Source organism: Nipponia nippon, unplaced genomic scaffold (genome assembly GCF_047370975.1).
Source record: "Nipponia nippon isolate SJK-2023a ecotype South Korea unplaced genomic scaffold, ASM4737097v1 scaffold_5, whole genome shotgun sequence".
Taxonomy (NCBI): domain Eukaryota; kingdom Metazoa; phylum Chordata; class Aves; order Pelecaniformes; family Threskiornithidae; genus Nipponia; species Nipponia nippon.
In genome coordinates, this window is record NW_028262369.1 from 34477583 (window position 1) to 34496184 (window position 18602).

Here is an 18602-nt window from a genome sequence, read left to right on the forward strand (position 1 = left end):
GAGTAGGGGTATTTTGCTAATTTATGCACAATTTAATTTCCTAAAACTAATCTGAGGTGCAAAAATCAACAGCCCAACTTGTATGAAAAGTAACAGGGACAGGTCAAGACCTCATGTGTAGAAGGGAAAGGGGTCCTCCAGCCAACAGTGCAATATCTTAAATGCCAGCTTGGGACTGCAGCTCTGGCCTGGCTTTCAAGGAAAATTGTCACCCAGAGAGCCACCAATATGGCTTTGTACAGCGTCCAAACGGATGTGAAAAGTGAAAATGCTAAACACATTGAGACCACAGTCTTGGGTAAGGTGACAAAGTTTAAATGAAACCCATGGAACAAAGTCAATATACACCAGCTGAGATGAAGGCCCTGCTTCTTTAAATGACCATTTTATATTTCCTGTTACTATACTGGGAAGTCAGTGTCACTAGAATATTCATACTGATACTAGGAAATACTGGAAGTAGATGGAAGATTGTATTTTATACTGTATATTTACTTTACAACACAAAATCAAGATATACAAGTGAAAACTACCCACCTTATTATTGTTCATATTAATTCCAATCAGAAAAATAAGTTCCGCCAGGAAAAGGCTGCAGCAGAGGTTTTTGTGAATTGTTGTTCTAGTGCTTTGAATTTCACTGAAGAACCAGAATGTAAAAATGCACATGGAGAGGCAAATCAATGAAATAATTATTCCTAGCTGAGTGATTCTTGTAAGAATGTTATAATTTGTAACACCCTGGGGGAAAATTATAATATAATATTTAAAAGAATAGCTTTGTACCTTCTCAAGAAAGACCTCATTCTATAGTACAGTTCTTTTCTTCTTTTCTACAAAATATTAATCAAAACTGTTTGTAGAGTTTCACTGCAAATGTACACTTTGGATAATCTAAAAAGTATTGTTTTTTTGTGAGACAGATATAATTCTAGGGGAAATTAGTAATGAACTGTATACATTCCTGCTCTTGCATTTTCTGATATTTCTTAACAAAACTTTTTATTAACATCAGTATCTCCTAATATGATTTTAAAAATCAGATCATTTTAGTGAATGACAAATACACTGGCAGTAGGACATATATTAATATGACATGAACATTTTCTAATATAAAGGGACTTATCACAGCAGTGACTTAGATAAGCAAAATTGAATAACCGTCTTACTGAATTTGCAACATGATCAAAACAAGACTCTGAAATAACAATCACTTCAAACAAATACTATTCCAGATACATAACATGAACATTCTCCAAAGAAACATAGGCTATTTTAATATTGGATGCGAATATTTCCTGTATAGGAATACAGTTACATTTGCTGCATGGTATTTGCACAAAGAATCTCTGAAATACACGACTGTGCGTCAGCATAAGGATAGTATTCAGCTGACCATAAAATGTATCTAAGTATTTTTTTTTCCTGAATAAAGGACCAGAGATTATTCTCCTCCCAGCTTTCCTTTTCAAAATAACTATATAAGTACCTGCAAAGGTTTTAAATTTGAACTGAAGACTTAGGATGTTATTTAGCAACCAGAAAACAGCCTCTATCAGCATGAAATTCACAGTGTGAGAGAACTGTCTCAATACAGTATGTTCATGCTAATATTCTGCTTGCTGTCAGTTCTGATACATTATAAAGCTGCCCCCTGAGGAAGGACCTGAGCTCCTGCAGATCCCCATGTAGACCCTGGAAATCTATGGGACCTCCTAATATCAGAAGGACATAAGTTGAGTGGTCATTCTCACGTTTGTGTGCTGGTCATGAGTGTCCATGTTTAATAGTCATAAACTTCAAATTGATTATGCTGTTGCAACTCTCGGGAGAGAATTTAAAGCAGATTTTTAGATGCCAAGGTTAGACAAATGAGTGGCAAAGTTTTGCGAGAGAGAAATTCAGGGCCATATGGTTACTGACCACTGATGAATGCCAGTTAAATCCCACAGCAGTCTTAAAGTGGGATTTAAAATTAAAAGCAATGCACCAAAAATAAGCACAACAGACTGTGTATTTGGAACAAGATACTTTGCTGCATCACTGCTCTGTAATACTGCAGAAAGGACATAAGGAAATTCAAACACATATGGGAGGAATTTTGTTTGCTCTGTGCACAATAAATTGTGTGTTTGCTGAACAAAAACAAGAGACAACCTAAACGGGGAAAAGTACCTGAGTTGCACTGAAATAAAAACATAAGGAATGAAGACAGGACAAAGTATCAGGTAAAACACTAAATTAAAATAGCACTTACAACAGAGCCACCTGAGGACATCAAAACAGCAAAATGAGTCAGATGATTACATTTGCATGAGATATGAGTGGAGTTGGAATGTGTCAGCTCACAGCCTTCTGTAGCCCAGTTGCCATTCATTGTGTCTGCTGAGTAGTTCCAAAATGCACATTTAATATCTTTATCTGCAGTCTGGAACAGAAACAAGATGTTTTACTGATGGCAAAAGGCAGGAAATTTCCCATCAAGAGACCTTTCTTACGTTAGCCAGATCAATTCATTAAAAATTGCTTGTTACCATTGGAAGATTGGGAAACAAAAAGCACATTCTGCAAGGCCTATTCCAAGCAATTAAAACATGGCTGGGGATGGAAGCATTTTATCCACACAGCTAACACCCCACCAAACATGTAGGCTAATCAGATTACTGAACCCTTCTGGCACTTGCAAAGGTGTTGGAATTTTTACCTACTGAAAACATTGTTATATATACCTCTGCACCTGCTGAACATGGACTAAACCCCAAGGTTACAGCAACATTGCTTGTCCTGCTCATAGTCCCTTCCAAATGAGCAGTTCAAAAACTGAGACTTATTCTGTGCATTTTACAAAGTAATCTGGGATAAAGCTAGGGTCATATCACACCTGCTATATCAGGTGCGATGACAGTGATGAGTAAGACCATTAGTATTATTTATTACAATTAGTGCTTACTAACACTAGTCAAAGCTAAGGTCCCCACTGTACTAGAGGCTGTATAAATATATGCAAATTTATGTAAAGGTGATCTCTAGCTCAAATATTAGAAGGCAAGTAACAAATTTAAGAGCTACATAACCAAGGTTAACACCTTGTCCCACTGCCCACCTCCCTGCAGAGTCACTTCTTGTTCTGTTTCTGATAATTCTTTGTGCCACGTAAGGTGATTCTTCACATATAAGTGAAGCCAGCAAAATCTATATATACTGGAAGTAAACCTCTCAGTTTTAAATAAATGTGTTCAGATTTCAGAAATAACTAAGTTGCAATACTATAGGTTCTGCTATTACTTCCTAGCTCCAGGTTAACTTTTTGCACTAACTTTGAAGCATTTCTTCAGTTTTTTCGGTATGCATGCTTAACCATCTGATAAACTTTCAGGAAAAAACCCACCTAAATACAGAATAGTCAGGATCCTGTAATATTCTCTGATTCAGGCATTTACATTTTATTCTTGCTACAACCCAGCAAAGATGCCACTGTTGCCCTTGCTTTAGTTCCATAGCAATCTTCAGCTGTATCATATTCAGTGTATTGCACTTAGGATGCCACATTTGAGATTAATCTTATTAGAGAAATAAATGACAAACTCACATCAGCAAACAACAGAATTATGTCTCAAGGTATGGTTACATCACATAAAATGATTAGCTACTGTTTTGTTTTATTTGAAGTTGATAATAAAAAAACCCCTTACCTTGGTATACTTTAAGGTAAATGTTATTTTCTCAAGCTCATAGAGAGTAGGTGGATTTGAGCTAATTGCAACAGCTATAACTGATGAGCTTACTGTCTCTCTCTGCTCTGAAGTATCTTTCCAGGAGCGGTTTTTAGGTGATGAAAGCAAAGAACCAATATTGCTATACCGCAGAAAGACAACTGCAACAGTGCCTATCAATCAAACAGACCATGTTTAGTAGTTTGTGGGTTTTTATAGAAGAACAAAATTGAAGACATTAAGGAAACAATAAACAATAGACATTATTACTGCTATTCCATAAAATATGCAAAACAGAGGGAATCTTTGTGGAATACTTATAAAAATGTTTTAGAGACAATGAAATATAGCTTTATTTAAAACAATGTAACTGCCATTAGATATAAAAATGTGTGCTCCATTGGAAATTCTAATTAGATATATGTTTTTTTTTTTTTTTCCTAGAGTAATATATGCTTCCTGCTGTTCCGCAATTGGCTACACATGTGGTGTCAGGTCTCATAAACTAAAATGGCTCAGACCTGAGGTAAATACTGGGCCTCTCTGAAGTACCTGGCTTGCTTTGACTTCCATTACAGTGGAGCCAGGATGGAAGACACATAGGGAAAAAGAAAGCAAAAGGTATTTTAGGATGTAGTGTTGATCTGAAAAAAAGGTCATGATTTTTTTCCCTGGTACCAAGATAAGCCACATTTTTAGGTATTGATAGGTGGTGAGATTCAGATTAGCTGGAAGATTTAAATAAATCTTTTCTATGTTTATTAGGTCAGGTGGTTTAATTCCAGAGCTGTTTAAACACATTTCTTTATTTTTAGTGATGACATTAGTTGTAAGCCATTTCTGTAGCACTCTGAGGTCCAAGCCAAGATCTGGGCCCTGCTGGTTTTGATACTGAAGAATACATGTTCTTGCCCTAGTGAGCTAGTCTCTAAATAGAAAAGATGCACCAGTTTTTGGAGGAGGAGTAACACAGAGTTGGAGGGGCGAGTCCAAAGTCACACAGCAGATCTATGGCTGAGAAAAGGATAAAGCTCAGGTTTCTGGTACCAATATCCAGTGTTAAAACTCCCTGGATACTCACTGTGCTACTGGAAATGTTAGAAAAATCAGTCTTGAGCGAATAAGGGGATAGAAGAGATGGTGATAAAAATACCTTGCCTCCTCTGTAGTTAGCAGGGCTGAAGCTCAGTCTTGGTAAACTGCACATTTTGTTATTTACTAGTGGGTGCATTTAACCATTTTTTTGTTAACCCACCTACTCTCTAACCTTTGCTTCTTACCATTAGGATGGGATTCCTCTCTCTTCTTTGGAGAGATCTTTACGTAATCTCCCCCTGTGTATACATGAGGGTGAATGTGTTTCATGTGATGTGAATCAAAAGCAAAAACCTTGAGTGCTGCAAAGGAAGAAAATACTGTACAGATCACAGCTCCATTACAGTCTACCATAATTTACAGTTGGGTTAATAAATGTGCTATTGGATTGTATAATTACTGTGAATTTTAAGAATAGATCATTGTGCCAAATATTTCAAGAAAAATGCTATTAATATAACGTTTGCTTAAACCTCTATGTTTTGTTATTTTCTTGCATACATTTTGCTCTCATACTTTTTACTCTTTCCATGAAAAATGTAGCCTTTTATTTACCTTGCATTAAATTAGGCACTGGAAAGAATAATGTAGGTTACTTTAGGAAGAGCTATTGCTTTATTAAAAATGCATTTCTGAAAGGGACCACAAATCACAATTATAAAAAGCAAAGCATAAAATTCTCTACTGAATAGTAACATTTGATAAAAGCCAATTTTTGAAAAGCATATATTTTATAGTTATCTATTCATGCTACCAAATGCACACTGCACCATGAAATAATGATGTGTCTTGTCAAAAAGCGAACAAACAAGCATCACCCCTCAGGACAAAAACTACATTAGAGGACATTGAGCTCTTTACTTGGTTCATTATAGTGCTGAGTTTCAATCACTCAGGATAGGAACAAAAAAAAGTCAATCAGGTCTTTTTTTAAAAACAAAACAAAACAACAACAAACAAATCTAAAACTTGACTGATGGAGGAATATCACTAAGCTAGACCATCTGCATTGCTTATAGCACAGCACACAAAAATAATATGAGCTATTCAATAGACCAGCTGTCAGAAAATGTTTGTCAGGACGTAAGAAATAGTTTTCGGTAGCTGGAGTTTTGGAAAGCTTGTAGTTCAAGAGCTTGCACCATAAAAAGCAGGGGAGGGAGAGGGGTAATGTTGTAGGTCTTGTCCCAAAATAGATGTGTGGGGCACATATGAGCCCTGTGGAAAATGTATTCGTGCTGAAAAACAATAACAAAATATTTTAGTGTTTGGGGCCAATTTGAAAAGAGCTCATATAGTTTTCCATTTTAGAACAAAATCAAGCCAAAAAATCATTGACCTTTCAACATGGAAATTCCTTCCTGTTCTCTTTATCATTTTTTTTTGTTGCCTTGTCTGACTGATGTCTACACAGCTACTGGAGGCTGCACCCAAATCCTCTCTTCTTGAACTTCATGGCCTCAGCTCCATGGCCACGAGAGCCTCTGCTTTCAGCCAGGGTGGCAGGGGAACAGAGGAACAGTTCCTGGCACTGCTCTGGATCTGCTGCAGATCCAGAGGTGTTCTTTACTAACATAAATCTGCTTCTACAGAGTTTATGTCATGGAGCAAATCCCTCCCTATTTTTTCATCGCTCTTGTTAATTTAGTTTCAGAATGGTGAGGGAAGAACAGGTGGTTTGACCTGCCTCAGGACCAAAGGAGGAATCTTTCTCATCAAGTTGTTTTATAAAATGGCAAACCAGTAAGAAGCACTGAAGGACCGTACTGAATCTAAAATAAGAAATCAGGTCACATACAGTTTGGGTACATTCAGAAAAACAAATATGAAAGATTGGCCATTACCAAAGGAATCAGCAGTGCTTTATTAGGATTTTCAAAAGCAGTTGGTATTAGCCTTATTCTACTCCCACTGAAGGAATCGTAAAACTATTACCACAGGAAAATCAGTAGGAGTTGGTGTGAAGACACCAGCACACAGGGAGAAGGTAGGAGAGCAAAATGGTGCAACTGAGACTAACTAATTCTCCACCTCTGAAATTCCTCTTAAAATGAGAAATTTCTCTGAAAATAAAGCCACACAAGATTTGACTCACTAGGTACAATCCTTATTTCAAGTTCATTTACAGCGCCTTCACTGAATCAAGAAGAGTAAAAAAACTGTACAGATCAAATCCAAATTTCTTTCCACTGGTGGTTTTTATGCATATAAGATGCATAGGATAATTTTGTGCATGTAAGATGAATCCAGATTCACTGTGACTATAACGAGAGATTGAAAGCGAATCTGAAAGGGCAACTTCCCACAGCCTGTCAAGTTTTTTTCTGGGCTCTGGGCTCAAATGTTCAATCTTTGAAAATTATGATACCTACACTGAAAGTCGGGTGTTAGTTTTGAAACTCATACAAATTAACACCTGTGTGTGTCACATAACACCATTTCTAATCTTCATAATTGTGCTGAAAAACTCCTTAGTGTAATCCACATCTAAAGTATACCTTAGATTAATTTTCTTTATTTTACCTATGTCACTTGCATTAGCATCTAGCTGTGTTGTCCTTTTGAAGTTCTGTGACATGAAAAGCGTCGCTTGTTCTGCAGTATGCATCAACTTAGTCAGGCTCCGTCTTTGGTTTTCTACAGGAAGAGCTTCCCAGACTGGAATTTTGTCTTTTTGTAAAAAATTGTTCACAGTGTTAACCAAAACCTGTAAATAAAAGAATATTTTTAAGTGGAAGAGTCATAGGCTATTTCTAAAATAGGAAAAAAAAAACCCACAGCTTTAAGGCTTGATCCACTCACGTTAATGGTTGTATTACGAAGTGCTTCATTATCGGAAACCGAGTAATGCATGGTATTAAGTGATGAATAAGATAGCGCTTCAACATATGAAATCACATCTACAGGTAAAAGTGGTCGCAAAGTATTTTTATTAATTTCTTGCAGCATCTCCAGGGGTGTTTTTAAATGACTAATCTGAAAAATAAAAGAACTCGCATCTTAATGAAACAAGTAAAGTCACATTTCTTCAAGTGAAAGTAAACAAATGCAAATGACTGATTTCTGTGAACTAACACACTGGCTTTTAAGATGCTTGTGCATAAAAAGAGGCACTATTTAAATCAACAGGTTGACTTATAAAGTAATGGTGTTACACGTCTGATATAACCCTAACAAGCAACTATGATTAAAAGTCATGTGCTATTATTGTTTTTTTTTTTTTTTACTTTTTACTACTGCAGCTCAGTACTATTTATCCTAATGCTCTAAAATGAACTAGTAAACATTTTGCAAAAATAATTAAATATCAGTGATATGGCGTGTTTACCCTGTTTCTGTTAAATTTTAGCTGAAAAGGTGGGAACAGATGGGCAGTATTTGTATATTTTGTGGTTGTTTTTTTCAAATGAGGATTATAAAGCATGTAGTTCAGTGAAACTGTACTGCCTATTTCAACTTCACTGCTTCAGTTTATGAACTGCTAAATGCACTTGCATAAAACAATTAGTTTAAAAAGTAATAAACTAGAGAGGGTGAGATGAAAATTAAGATTGCAAGTTTCAGTCTCATGGCTGAATAAGAAAAACACTCTTACTTCACGATACTGAAATCTAATGAGATTTTATCCATCCCCCCTCCCCGCAACACCTGATTTTGTAAGATCTGTAGTCTCTGCTGCTGAACAGCTTTTATGGGTCTTGCTTCATATTTGACTGCAGCTGAATAGAACGAGACACAGGCTAAAAAGGAAGCTAAAATTTGACACACTGTTATTTACATAAAATTGAGGTATTTTGACTTATTACTTTGATTTAAATTTAGTTTGACTATGTATTTTAAAAAAAATCCTCACTCTAAGATCCTGCTGTGGCATTTACCATGTCTTTGCACATAGATGTGGTAAGCATATATTTGATATCATGTGTTACATTGCAGGTTGACATAGAAAGCATGTTAATACAATGTATATCTTACACTAGGTTGATAAAACACTTTAATATCTTTCTGAATCTCGTAACTTCAGCAAACTGCTTAATATAAAATGCAAATATACACAATTGGTTTTTATTTATGCTTATGTTTCATTTATCCTTTTAAATTAGACAATACTATAGCTGTAGACTAATGAATAGTGAATCCATTAATATTTTTTTAATTTGCTTCAGGAATCTCTGCTTCTGGTGAAAAAAAATCTTGAGTCCAGAGTCTTTGTGTCTATAAATTCTGTACCACTTTACATACTATGCTTTGAGGAGTAAATATACTAGCATACCAGGATGCTATTGCTCCATTTTCTATTTTGTCACTTGTTGACATTACTTTTGTAAGCTATCTTTCTGCCTTTCACTCTGAACAAGCAAATAATTGCACATCAGTAAATGCAGCAGTGTGTAACTTTAGAAATTACAGAAACAGTTGAGTGATTACCACACTTCTGAATTTTTCATGCATCGTGACTCACTTTGCTGGAAACAGAACACACAGATTCCCAGCAAGTTATTATCATGATTTGAACATACAACCCAGTTCAAATAATTTGAAATTATTAAAAAGACTTCTGTAAACATGCTTAAGTTCAATTGTATGCTTCAAGCATTTGTTAAAAGCTCCTTAAGAACTATTATAATTGAAATAACAGTTTCAAACAGAAACAATTAAAGGATTTGGAAATTAATCTATAAACCAATGCTACTTACTCCAGCTAAAGTTCTATTAATATGTTCAGTTATACAGTCTTTGTATAACTCACACTTGGCCTTCGGATTTTCTGCAGAAATTAAAAAGAAACTAATTATATATTGCGGTTCAATCAATATTCAATATATACTCATTGTAAGAGCTCTTGTCTAAGTAATTCCCCAAACCACCAGCATACTGAATTTATGCACATAAGAGGCAGCACTCCATTCTCAAACTTCAGCTACTAAGACTTTATCTTGGCCAAAGTTACAGCACTAGATTGGACTCTGAGCTTTTGTTTTACTCAAGTAGAGAGTTTGGTACCTTTCTTTGGGACTTGCAACAGGTGAAGTTAAGAGACAGCTCGAATTTATGGAGAGGAGTATGGATCTGACAACTATGAGGAGGTAACCATTATTTCAAATGGATTTCTTCACACTGTTTAGCAAAAATACATTTATGAAATGAGTCTATTCTCAGGAAATGTAGATGCCACTGCCTTGCCTCTTTTTCATGTCACGCTGATTAATCTAACTGAAGATAAAGAGGCACTGGTGGGTTTCTCAGAAGATGTAGCTCTATAATAACACATAAACCTTTATAATATCATGTACCTTGGCAGGAAGTGCCATCATTTGGCTTAAACTGCAATTTTCCTGTGGATGGTTGATAACCTTCCTTACAGGAGCAGTTAAACCCTCCATCCACGTTTTCACATTTTGCATGATCTCCACAGGCAACAGTTCCTTCATTGCTGCACTCATCTACATCTGCAAATATTGTGAGAAATTGAATTTTTTATTAAGTATTTACAGACTAACACCTTGCTGCTTTGTTGATAATAGCCCTGCACACTGCAAGCATTTTCATAATAAAATTTCATGGAATAAAAAACCCCAAAAACTAAAAAGGCAAACTTAATGGCAAAACACCTGCTAATTATAATACTTAGGGATTAGAAGGATAAATCATAATTGATCATATTTTTAAACCACCACTTTTATTACTATATAATACTGCATTGTTCATGTTTTAAAACCATGAGTGTAAATATTAATTCTATCATAACAAAATGCTCGGCATGATGCAAATCATCTGAAATCCATTTTCCAGAGATTAGACTAAATAGATTTTCTCAGCCTTATGATTCAGTTAGAAAAGAGAAAGAAAACTGCAGCCTTTTCTTTTAAGTCGCGGCTTTAAAAAGATGCTACAAAAGATCACTCTATCCATCTCGTTAATCTAAGATTTAAGCTCTATGCCCTTTAAAGTTCTTGGCATGTATTTTTTTTTTAATCCACATTTAAATTACATTTGCCTAAAACGACTTTTGTGCTTCTAAATAATTTGTCATTAGGTAGACAGATTCAGTAACTGGGTGGGGCACAGTCCAAGAGTAAAACCGATGAATTCCAGTAAGGGAATCCATGAATTGATCAATTTAGGAGAGCTAGGTACTAACTCTCTGGCTGGAGTAGGGATTATTTTGCATTATTTTGTTGGCTGAGGATAAAGATCAAATAACTCAATAGAGAAAGTAAACTGGGAACAATACCAAATAATTCTGAACAATGAAGTAATGGACTGTGAAATGTTGTGCTGGAAAGGAGAAAAGAGTGAACAGCTTTGGGACAGGTATATCTGATGAAAAGATTTGAAAAATGAAAAAGTGACACATAAGCAGATTTAAAGGAACAGCCCGAGAGAAGAGGCTGAGAACGGAACTGAAGAACAGTAAATGTAGAGAGGGGAATGGATAAACAAGAGAGGAAGACAACCTAAGTTAAGAACTGGCATGACACTGAATTTGGGAAAGAAACTGGTGAAAAAGGAGAACTGATTAACCGATTAGTGGAGGAGAATAGCTACCTGAATTGATAGGAGGCCTTTGTGCAGCCAGATGGGTGTTAAGAACAGACAGACAGAAAGAAGATATAGGGGTCTGGAAATGCACTGTTAGCATATAGGAACTATTTTTGCACTCTTATTTTGACACAAGATTGGTAGTTTTCAAAAAGGAATAGAACAAAAATGAGCAATAATGTATGTGAAATAAGGTTGCTAGAGAAACGGAAATTGTGGAAGAATGGATAAATATACTGCATCTCTGTGGATATATTGAGGGAATGCAGAAAGCTATCTGAAGGATACCTAGGGGCCATCTGCCTATTTGGACAGCATTTTTCGTAACTTTGTAGAACATTCTTTACTAATGGCAAGAGAGCCTCCATAAATAATCAGATGAATGCTTTTTTTTTTTTTTTTTTTTTTTTTTATACAGGGCAACTGTAAAATGTATTTAAACTTTTAAAGGAGTATTCCAACAGTTTCTGCATCCACACGATTTTTGCTGTTTTCTGCTTAATTCCCAGCTCCCTTTCTTCTGCTTGTAATCCTAGAGGTCTTCCTGGGGTTCAAGGAGATGGTTGAAGTCCAACCTCACTTTCACATCTCTGTTTTCCTCACTGAGCAGTGGCTCTGCTTTGCACTTGAAATGCTGCATTTCAAGCTGAGGTTCAGAAGCTCCCATTGAAAAGCCATTCAGAGTCCCTCATGGCAGAGGCCGGAAGGAGAGGTGGGGCTGGAAGTACTTTTGCCCTCCCCAGCAGAACCACCTCTGCTCTTCAGGGAGAGCCGCTAAGGTGCTGTGTGTTCGAATGGGTTGGCACAAGCACTGAAGTTTAAAGTATGAGGTTAAATTATAATTATCTGCATTAGGGCAATAGTTTGTTTCCATATTTAATGCCCCAAACTGCAAATGTTGCTCTTTGATGAGCTGAGTTTTGCATTATCTGTATTTATATGGTTTTTGTGACCTCGGTATTCATAGTCATGGAGCTAACCACATTATACATCAATGAGTCCGGCAAAAGTGAAGAAAAGAGGGGGAAAAAGCGTGATATAGTGCTACCCACAGGCTACCTCATAATTAAATGCTGTCATTTAAAGACATAAGGCTAAAGTTCTTACTCTTGGCATTTAAATAACCTCTCACATCAGTAAATTATAAAGCTCTCTTTGAAATAAGTGGGTGCCTGTCAGTGTCCTGTTGTGTGACTCTGTGTCAAAGACAGAAAAACTTTGAATGAATTGAAGTGGCAAGGGTGAAAACCATGACAATACCCGTTTGTATAACAAGAACACACATCAACCTGATACCAAAGATTTCTTTGGCCTTGTCAGCTACGTGAAGAAGGATACGTACATCTTAACAAGCTATTCGGCATGTAATGCAGTGCTAAAACACCAGCAAATGAGAAGAAGTTTCGCTAAAACTTACAAAGACTTATAAATAAATTAATATTTGAATACTTTACAGACTGCCATTGCTAAGTATCAGGTTTCCATGTGATTTACTGTTGCAATTATTTCAAAATTATTATGATATTTTGCCTTTCGTGAACCTTTAGTTTGGTAAATCATTTATTTGTCATTATTGGGCAGTCACACAAATTACCCTTCCTTTTGTAATTATGTCAGATATTAAGTGTAATGGAGATTTTAATGAGAAGTCAGGATTATCCAAAATAACAGCAGAAACTCAAGCACCAAGGCACATCTCTGGCAACAAGATGGCTATTTAAAGTCTGATAGAGACACCCTGTCGAGTATATGCAAATAGACTTTCTGCAGTTGAGTTATCCATATGGAATGAGTCCATATCACGCCTATCTAATTTACTGTTTCCTGGAGAAAAAAAAAATCTTCTGGATGACAAAATTAAAAGGCAATATGCCTGATCTTGCAAGGTACTAATCAGCTTCGTATCCCTTTTAAATCAATGAGATTGTCAGGGGCAGCCAACAATTTGTGACGGTTGCAAGAATGCTGCTTTTAAGTTCCTGCTTTGAAATACTGTGCGCAGTAGCTGTAGGTTTTTGTTTCTTTATATTTTGTAGTTATTCCTTTTTAACCAAATATGCAATTGTTGGACCACACACAGACAACAGCTTGTCAGGGCTTTCAGCAATCCAATTTTACTGGAGCTTTGGGGTGAGGATCTCAAACTGTCCTCCTTGATCTACTATGGGACCGGGACTGGGTTGCCAAGGCTTGCATGAGCAGTCTTCACAGACAACATTCCTGAGCAAAGGTTGAAGAACAGGAGCTTTTTAAACAGAAGAGCATTTGCCATAGCTCTGCAAAAAGCCCTGGCCTTTTAGTAAATATTCAAAACAAAGCCTGGAGCTGAACTTTGAAGCTTTTATAATAGCTGCAATCAGAAAAATAATATCACCAACACCACTTAGGCTAGTGTGAAAATAGATTTATAACCTTTTATTTTATTTCTGTGCTTTGTCACTCCTCATTTACTGCACCAGGCAAGGAAATTCCAATTAAATTAAAAGTACTGAGAACAGTTATTATGTTCAGTCTTGCCAATTACTGGATTGTACCTACATCGCTTTGATTCTTCACCAGTCAGTCATGACAGCTTGATGTCTACATTATACCTTCTGCTTATTAGTAGCTTGCAAGTGACTGAAAAGTCCAGTTGCAAAGGACTAGATGTTCCCTCCCCGTGTCTCCATACTGTGGAAGGCAGCAGCACACACAAAGTAGAAATGAAAAAGGCTACGAATGGTATGGGTAAAAGAAAAGTTAGCAATGTGGCATAATGCCATATCCCATCCACTGTACAACTCCCCTGTCACAGAAAAGGATGTGATGGAGAATGGGTGCCTTCGCAGTGCTCTCAGAAATACTTGAAGAAAACTAATAACATGCTCCTGGAAAAGGCAGAGTGGCATGGATGTCACTTTTGTTTTACAGATGGCCATTTTCACGTTTTTACTCTGTTGACCAGGGTGAAAAAAGTAGGTTTATATTTCACCTTTTTATCTGCAGCCAAACATTCAATAAAATATGAAGTCTAAGCAAAAAGCATGACTTTTACACAGTAAATAGATTTTAATAGCTCACATTCAGGACAGCAGAAAAATGTCATCTTCAGAAATATCACACCTCTGCATTCCTCACTTTTTCGTCTCCATTTCCTTTCTCCTTCTCTTTTTCTCTCTCTCTCCCTTCCTACCTTCCAGTTCCTCCTCTAGCTGCATATTTCATTGTCATCTCTTCACCAATTCTACCTGATAACATGGATGAAATACTGCTGACCCTCACCTCAAAACTCAACATTCTGGTTGGATTAAGGGTGAACTGACATTTCCCAAAGCCGTTGTCCCAAGTTTTCTTTTGATCCACTACCTTGAGAGTTATAGTCAGTTTGTATTCGGAAGTTTAGTATAGTATTCAAAGAGGGGAGGAACACACACGCATATGCACATGGAATTTGAAATGGACTCACACACACACAGTGATGTACCACACTCGCACCGCTGGGAAATCCAGACAGGTTTGATGGCATAAACAAATAGGTTGCATAATGGCATACTGTCCAAAATTCAACCATTGTATTTTTAAAGTTACTGCCATATACGTTATATACATATACCAAAAAGAAAACTTAACGCTTTGCAGAATCTGAAAATATTTTGGGGCCCTATAATGGATACTCAGTAGCTCCATCCTCTGATTTGTACTGGATAACTTGCACTGTATTTACAATGACAACTTTGGTGTTTGCTTCAGCTGTGTGTAGTACACCCTGAATATACTACTGTCAGCTGCTTGTGCGCATCATCTCTACTACCTGTAGCAACAGATCCATTGGGTACAAAATATCCTATTATGGTTTCCCTGACAGATAAAGTAGAAAATTAATTGTGGATCAAAAGGTTGTCTTTAGGACTCACTGTTTGGTAAAGTAATTGGTACACTTGTTTAATGAGAAAAGTTGCCCACAGGTAATTCTTTATTTCAGTCTGAGTTTTGGAAGCTCTCAGCTCCTCCCATATGGATTTGCAAAAGGGAGAAGAAAAGTGGTAAACTAACCCCCAGCAGAGGATAAAAAAAGATCAGTCTGCCCAGTAAAGAAAAAAGGGCAAAAAAAAGAAATTAGCAAGCTAATGGTAAAAAGCTAAAGTGACACAAGAACAGTCAGAGAAATAACTTTGAAGACAAAACTTCTGAAGCTGAGGAAATGTCATAACGTAAAAATCAAAGCCTGGACCAGAAACTGTGAGAATATTTACAGCTCAATGTGCTAACAGTCTCAGTCCCAGCTAATTTAAGAACGATTCATAGCGGCTGGATAAAGCAGAGCTCTTTTAGATGGATGTGAGCAATGGGCAAGAAATGTTGATTAGATCACTTTCTGGCTTAATATGCAGCCATTCTGCTGATATTAAGAGCAGTAAGAAGAGAGGTTGTCAGCACTCACAAACTCACAGGAGACATATCTAGAATGAGACACAGTCAGCATAAAGGTGTAAAGGGCAATAGATTTATTTCTCATTTTCCCATTCCCTGAGGACTGTTGCAACATACAGAGAAAATTACCAGGAGTTTGAAAAAAGAGAAATAGTTACAGTTCTTCCATTCAAAGGAAATCCTAAAGGATTGCATAGTTGTTCAGAAATAACATTTTTCCAGAGAACTTTTCCTCCCCTGTAATCTTGAACATGTTCCATCCAACTGCTACACATACAGAGGCTGATGGATGGCACAGGAGGTAGGATAACTACTGATCTTGCTCATTGCTTTTGATTAGACTTGAAAAATCACCAAAAATATCCCAACCAAAGCCCCCAAACAAAAGATATTTGGAGCACAGTAGGTCAAATGTATAGAGAATTTTGTTGGTCCTGAGCGACCTGAATGCAGAATACTTTGTCACCCTGCTTTGTTTTAAGAATATGACCGCCTTGCTCACAGATCAGTGAAATGGGGACATAATTGGGTGGATTGGGGATTTCTGTGTTTCCTTAACTATATATTCATCATCTAAAACTGTGAAATGTGGATTAAAATTGTTGTGAGCAGAGTCAAGATTAAAGTGTTACTGAAAACAATTGCAGCTGCTGTGTTATCAGTGAGATGTGTGGGTCTGAACTGGAATATTAAGTCTGTACCAGTCCAAAATGTGGGAATTTTATATCCAGACACCAAACTTCACAAATCTGAAAGAATTTTGCTAGATTTCTATAATTAACAGAAGCCATAAGAAAAGAGTGACAATGTAAAGCTAGCTGGTAGACATTAATAACTTACCCACGCAGGAGGTTCCATCATTAGGTACAAAAGTTTCTTGACCATTGCTGGATTTGAAACCAGGCGCACACATGCAGAAATAACTTCCCACCGTGTTTGTGCAATTGGCATGCTCTCCACAAGGCTGAGTAGCATTTTCACATTCATTATCATCTGTCAAGACATAAATTATGGAGAAATATATTTGCATTTGCCGATTGAAGAAAACAGTAAAGTAAAAGCTTAATTTGGCCTCCGGTATTTTATTTATGTACGTTTTGAATGCTGAGCTGGCACTCTTGGTGTTTGTCTACATAGTTTTCTCATTGCCAAGGATGTAATCAGGTGTTCAGCGGCACTCTTCTGCCCTCATCCTGCGTGAGTCAACAAATAAGAAACAGTGGGATACTAAAGTGAATGGTTTAATTGGATGTTCACTTGGCATAAAGGATTGAGACAAGCACCTGTTCTGCCATGGTCGTATTTGATAAGATTTCTTGCTACCCAAAAATCTACAGGTAGAGAGTCACCCTGAGGATACGTCTGGGAATTTAGAATCACAGAAAACAGAGCTCAAAAGGATATCAAGAAATCACCCATCTCGTTCCCTAACACCAAAGCAGGCTCAATATAGCTAAACTGACAGTTTTTTTTCTGGCCTGTTTTTGAAGACCTCCTGTGGTATTTCTCAGCAGTCCCAGACAACAAACTTATAAAGTTTGTCCTACTGACTGACCTGAGCCTTCAAGTATATTGTTTTTTCTTAGTTATCCCAAAGATCTTAACAAACAGAGGAGCAAGATTCATGGCTTGATCTTTAGCTCTTAACAATTGCTGTGCAAGTCATCAGTTTTGTATCTGCAAAATTACATGATCTATTTTACAGGGCTAATCCCATGCTCCCAATGATACATGAAAAAGGAACTATATACACAATTTTTAAGACTACTTCCTCTCTGCAGAGCCTCTGCATGTGCTATCATTGTGAGCATGGGGATTCAGCTAGCTTGATCAAAGGTCAAATGAAATCATAAACTCATGCTTTGAGCTGTATAGTTGATCTTCTGCAATGACTCAATAAAACTGTTTCCTTTCCAGAATCTTCCAAGGTCCCTGTTGTCTATTAGATAATTTTTAGACCAAACTTGAGAAAAATTTCAAAAGCTTCCTCATCCAGACATTCTACTCAGGAAACTGAGAGTAACACTCACAATACTGATAATTCCATATTTCCAAGTAGCCCATTTCTCCCAGAGCACTCCAAAACTCTGAAACAAACAAATCAACAAAACTCTCCCAAAGAAGATGACACTCTGAGCGGAGTTGTCTATTTTCTACATTGTGAGAGAGAAAAAGAGTTAAAGGCTTCCTGAAGCCTACTGGGATTTTGTTCCTGTTCTCAAGCTAAAGGTACTCATAACATGATGAATGACAGGAAAGAATTCTAACAGGGAAAGAAATAACAATTTATTGCAGAAGAAGAACGATTAAGGAGCATGACAGGGAGAAGAAATATGATTTCAGAAAAGATGCCCAGGGATGAGTTTCAGAAAGGTGCTTCTGCTTCCTGATGGTCAGTGTTCTCATAAGGCGTTTACAGAGATAGGGTACAGATAAGTAAAGTGTCACATAAGCTAGGGAAGTGGCAAGATTAAAGAACACCAAGAGCTGTAAAGCATTGCAGGAATAAATTTCTGCAATATAACTTAGTCACAACCCCTAGAACAATGTTGGAAAAGGATATTTTTCAGATTTGAAGTCTGACGTGATTTTGAATGTTACTCAGTTGACTCAGAGATGCAAATATCAATTCAGAACTGCAGCTTTCCTCAGGGGAATTTGGGTCAACAGTATCAAATGGATTATCCTCATTATAACTAAAATTGAATGTAATTTAATGAGGAATCCAAGTATAAAAGCACTTTGCCAACACGTGTCAACAATATTTATTCTACAGCTTTGTTATTCATGAGAATACAGCAGAGAAGGTGTATGATTTGGATCTTACTTAAAGAATGCCAA

General features: G+C 36.7%; 1 protein-coding gene across 2 annotated transcripts in view; it reads right to left on the bottom strand.

Moving 5' to 3' along the window:
- The window catches only part of ADGRL4 (adhesion G protein-coupled receptor L4), a 76558-nt gene that overhangs the window by 19984 nt on the left and 37972 nt on the right, over positions 1 to 18602 (bottom strand). Inside the window, exons 4-12 of one of the 2 annotated variants that reach the window (XM_009468214.2) lie at positions 16602 to 16754; positions 10103 to 10258; positions 9506 to 9576; positions 7611 to 7784; positions 7332 to 7515; positions 4994 to 5110; positions 3693 to 3886; positions 2258 to 2428; positions 538 to 741 (exon numbers count right to left, since the gene is read on the bottom strand). In XM_009468214.2, the coding sequence (XP_009466489.2) occupies positions 538 to 741; positions 2258 to 2428; positions 3693 to 3886; positions 4994 to 5110; positions 7332 to 7515; positions 7611 to 7784; positions 9506 to 9576; positions 10103 to 10258; positions 16602 to 16754 (1424 nt within the window). The remainder of the gene's footprint in view (positions 1 to 537; positions 742 to 2257; positions 2429 to 3692; positions 3887 to 4993; positions 5111 to 7331; positions 7516 to 7610; positions 7785 to 9505; positions 9577 to 10102; positions 10259 to 16601; positions 16755 to 18602) is intronic. The other variant, XM_087733107.1, reaches the window with a different exon arrangement.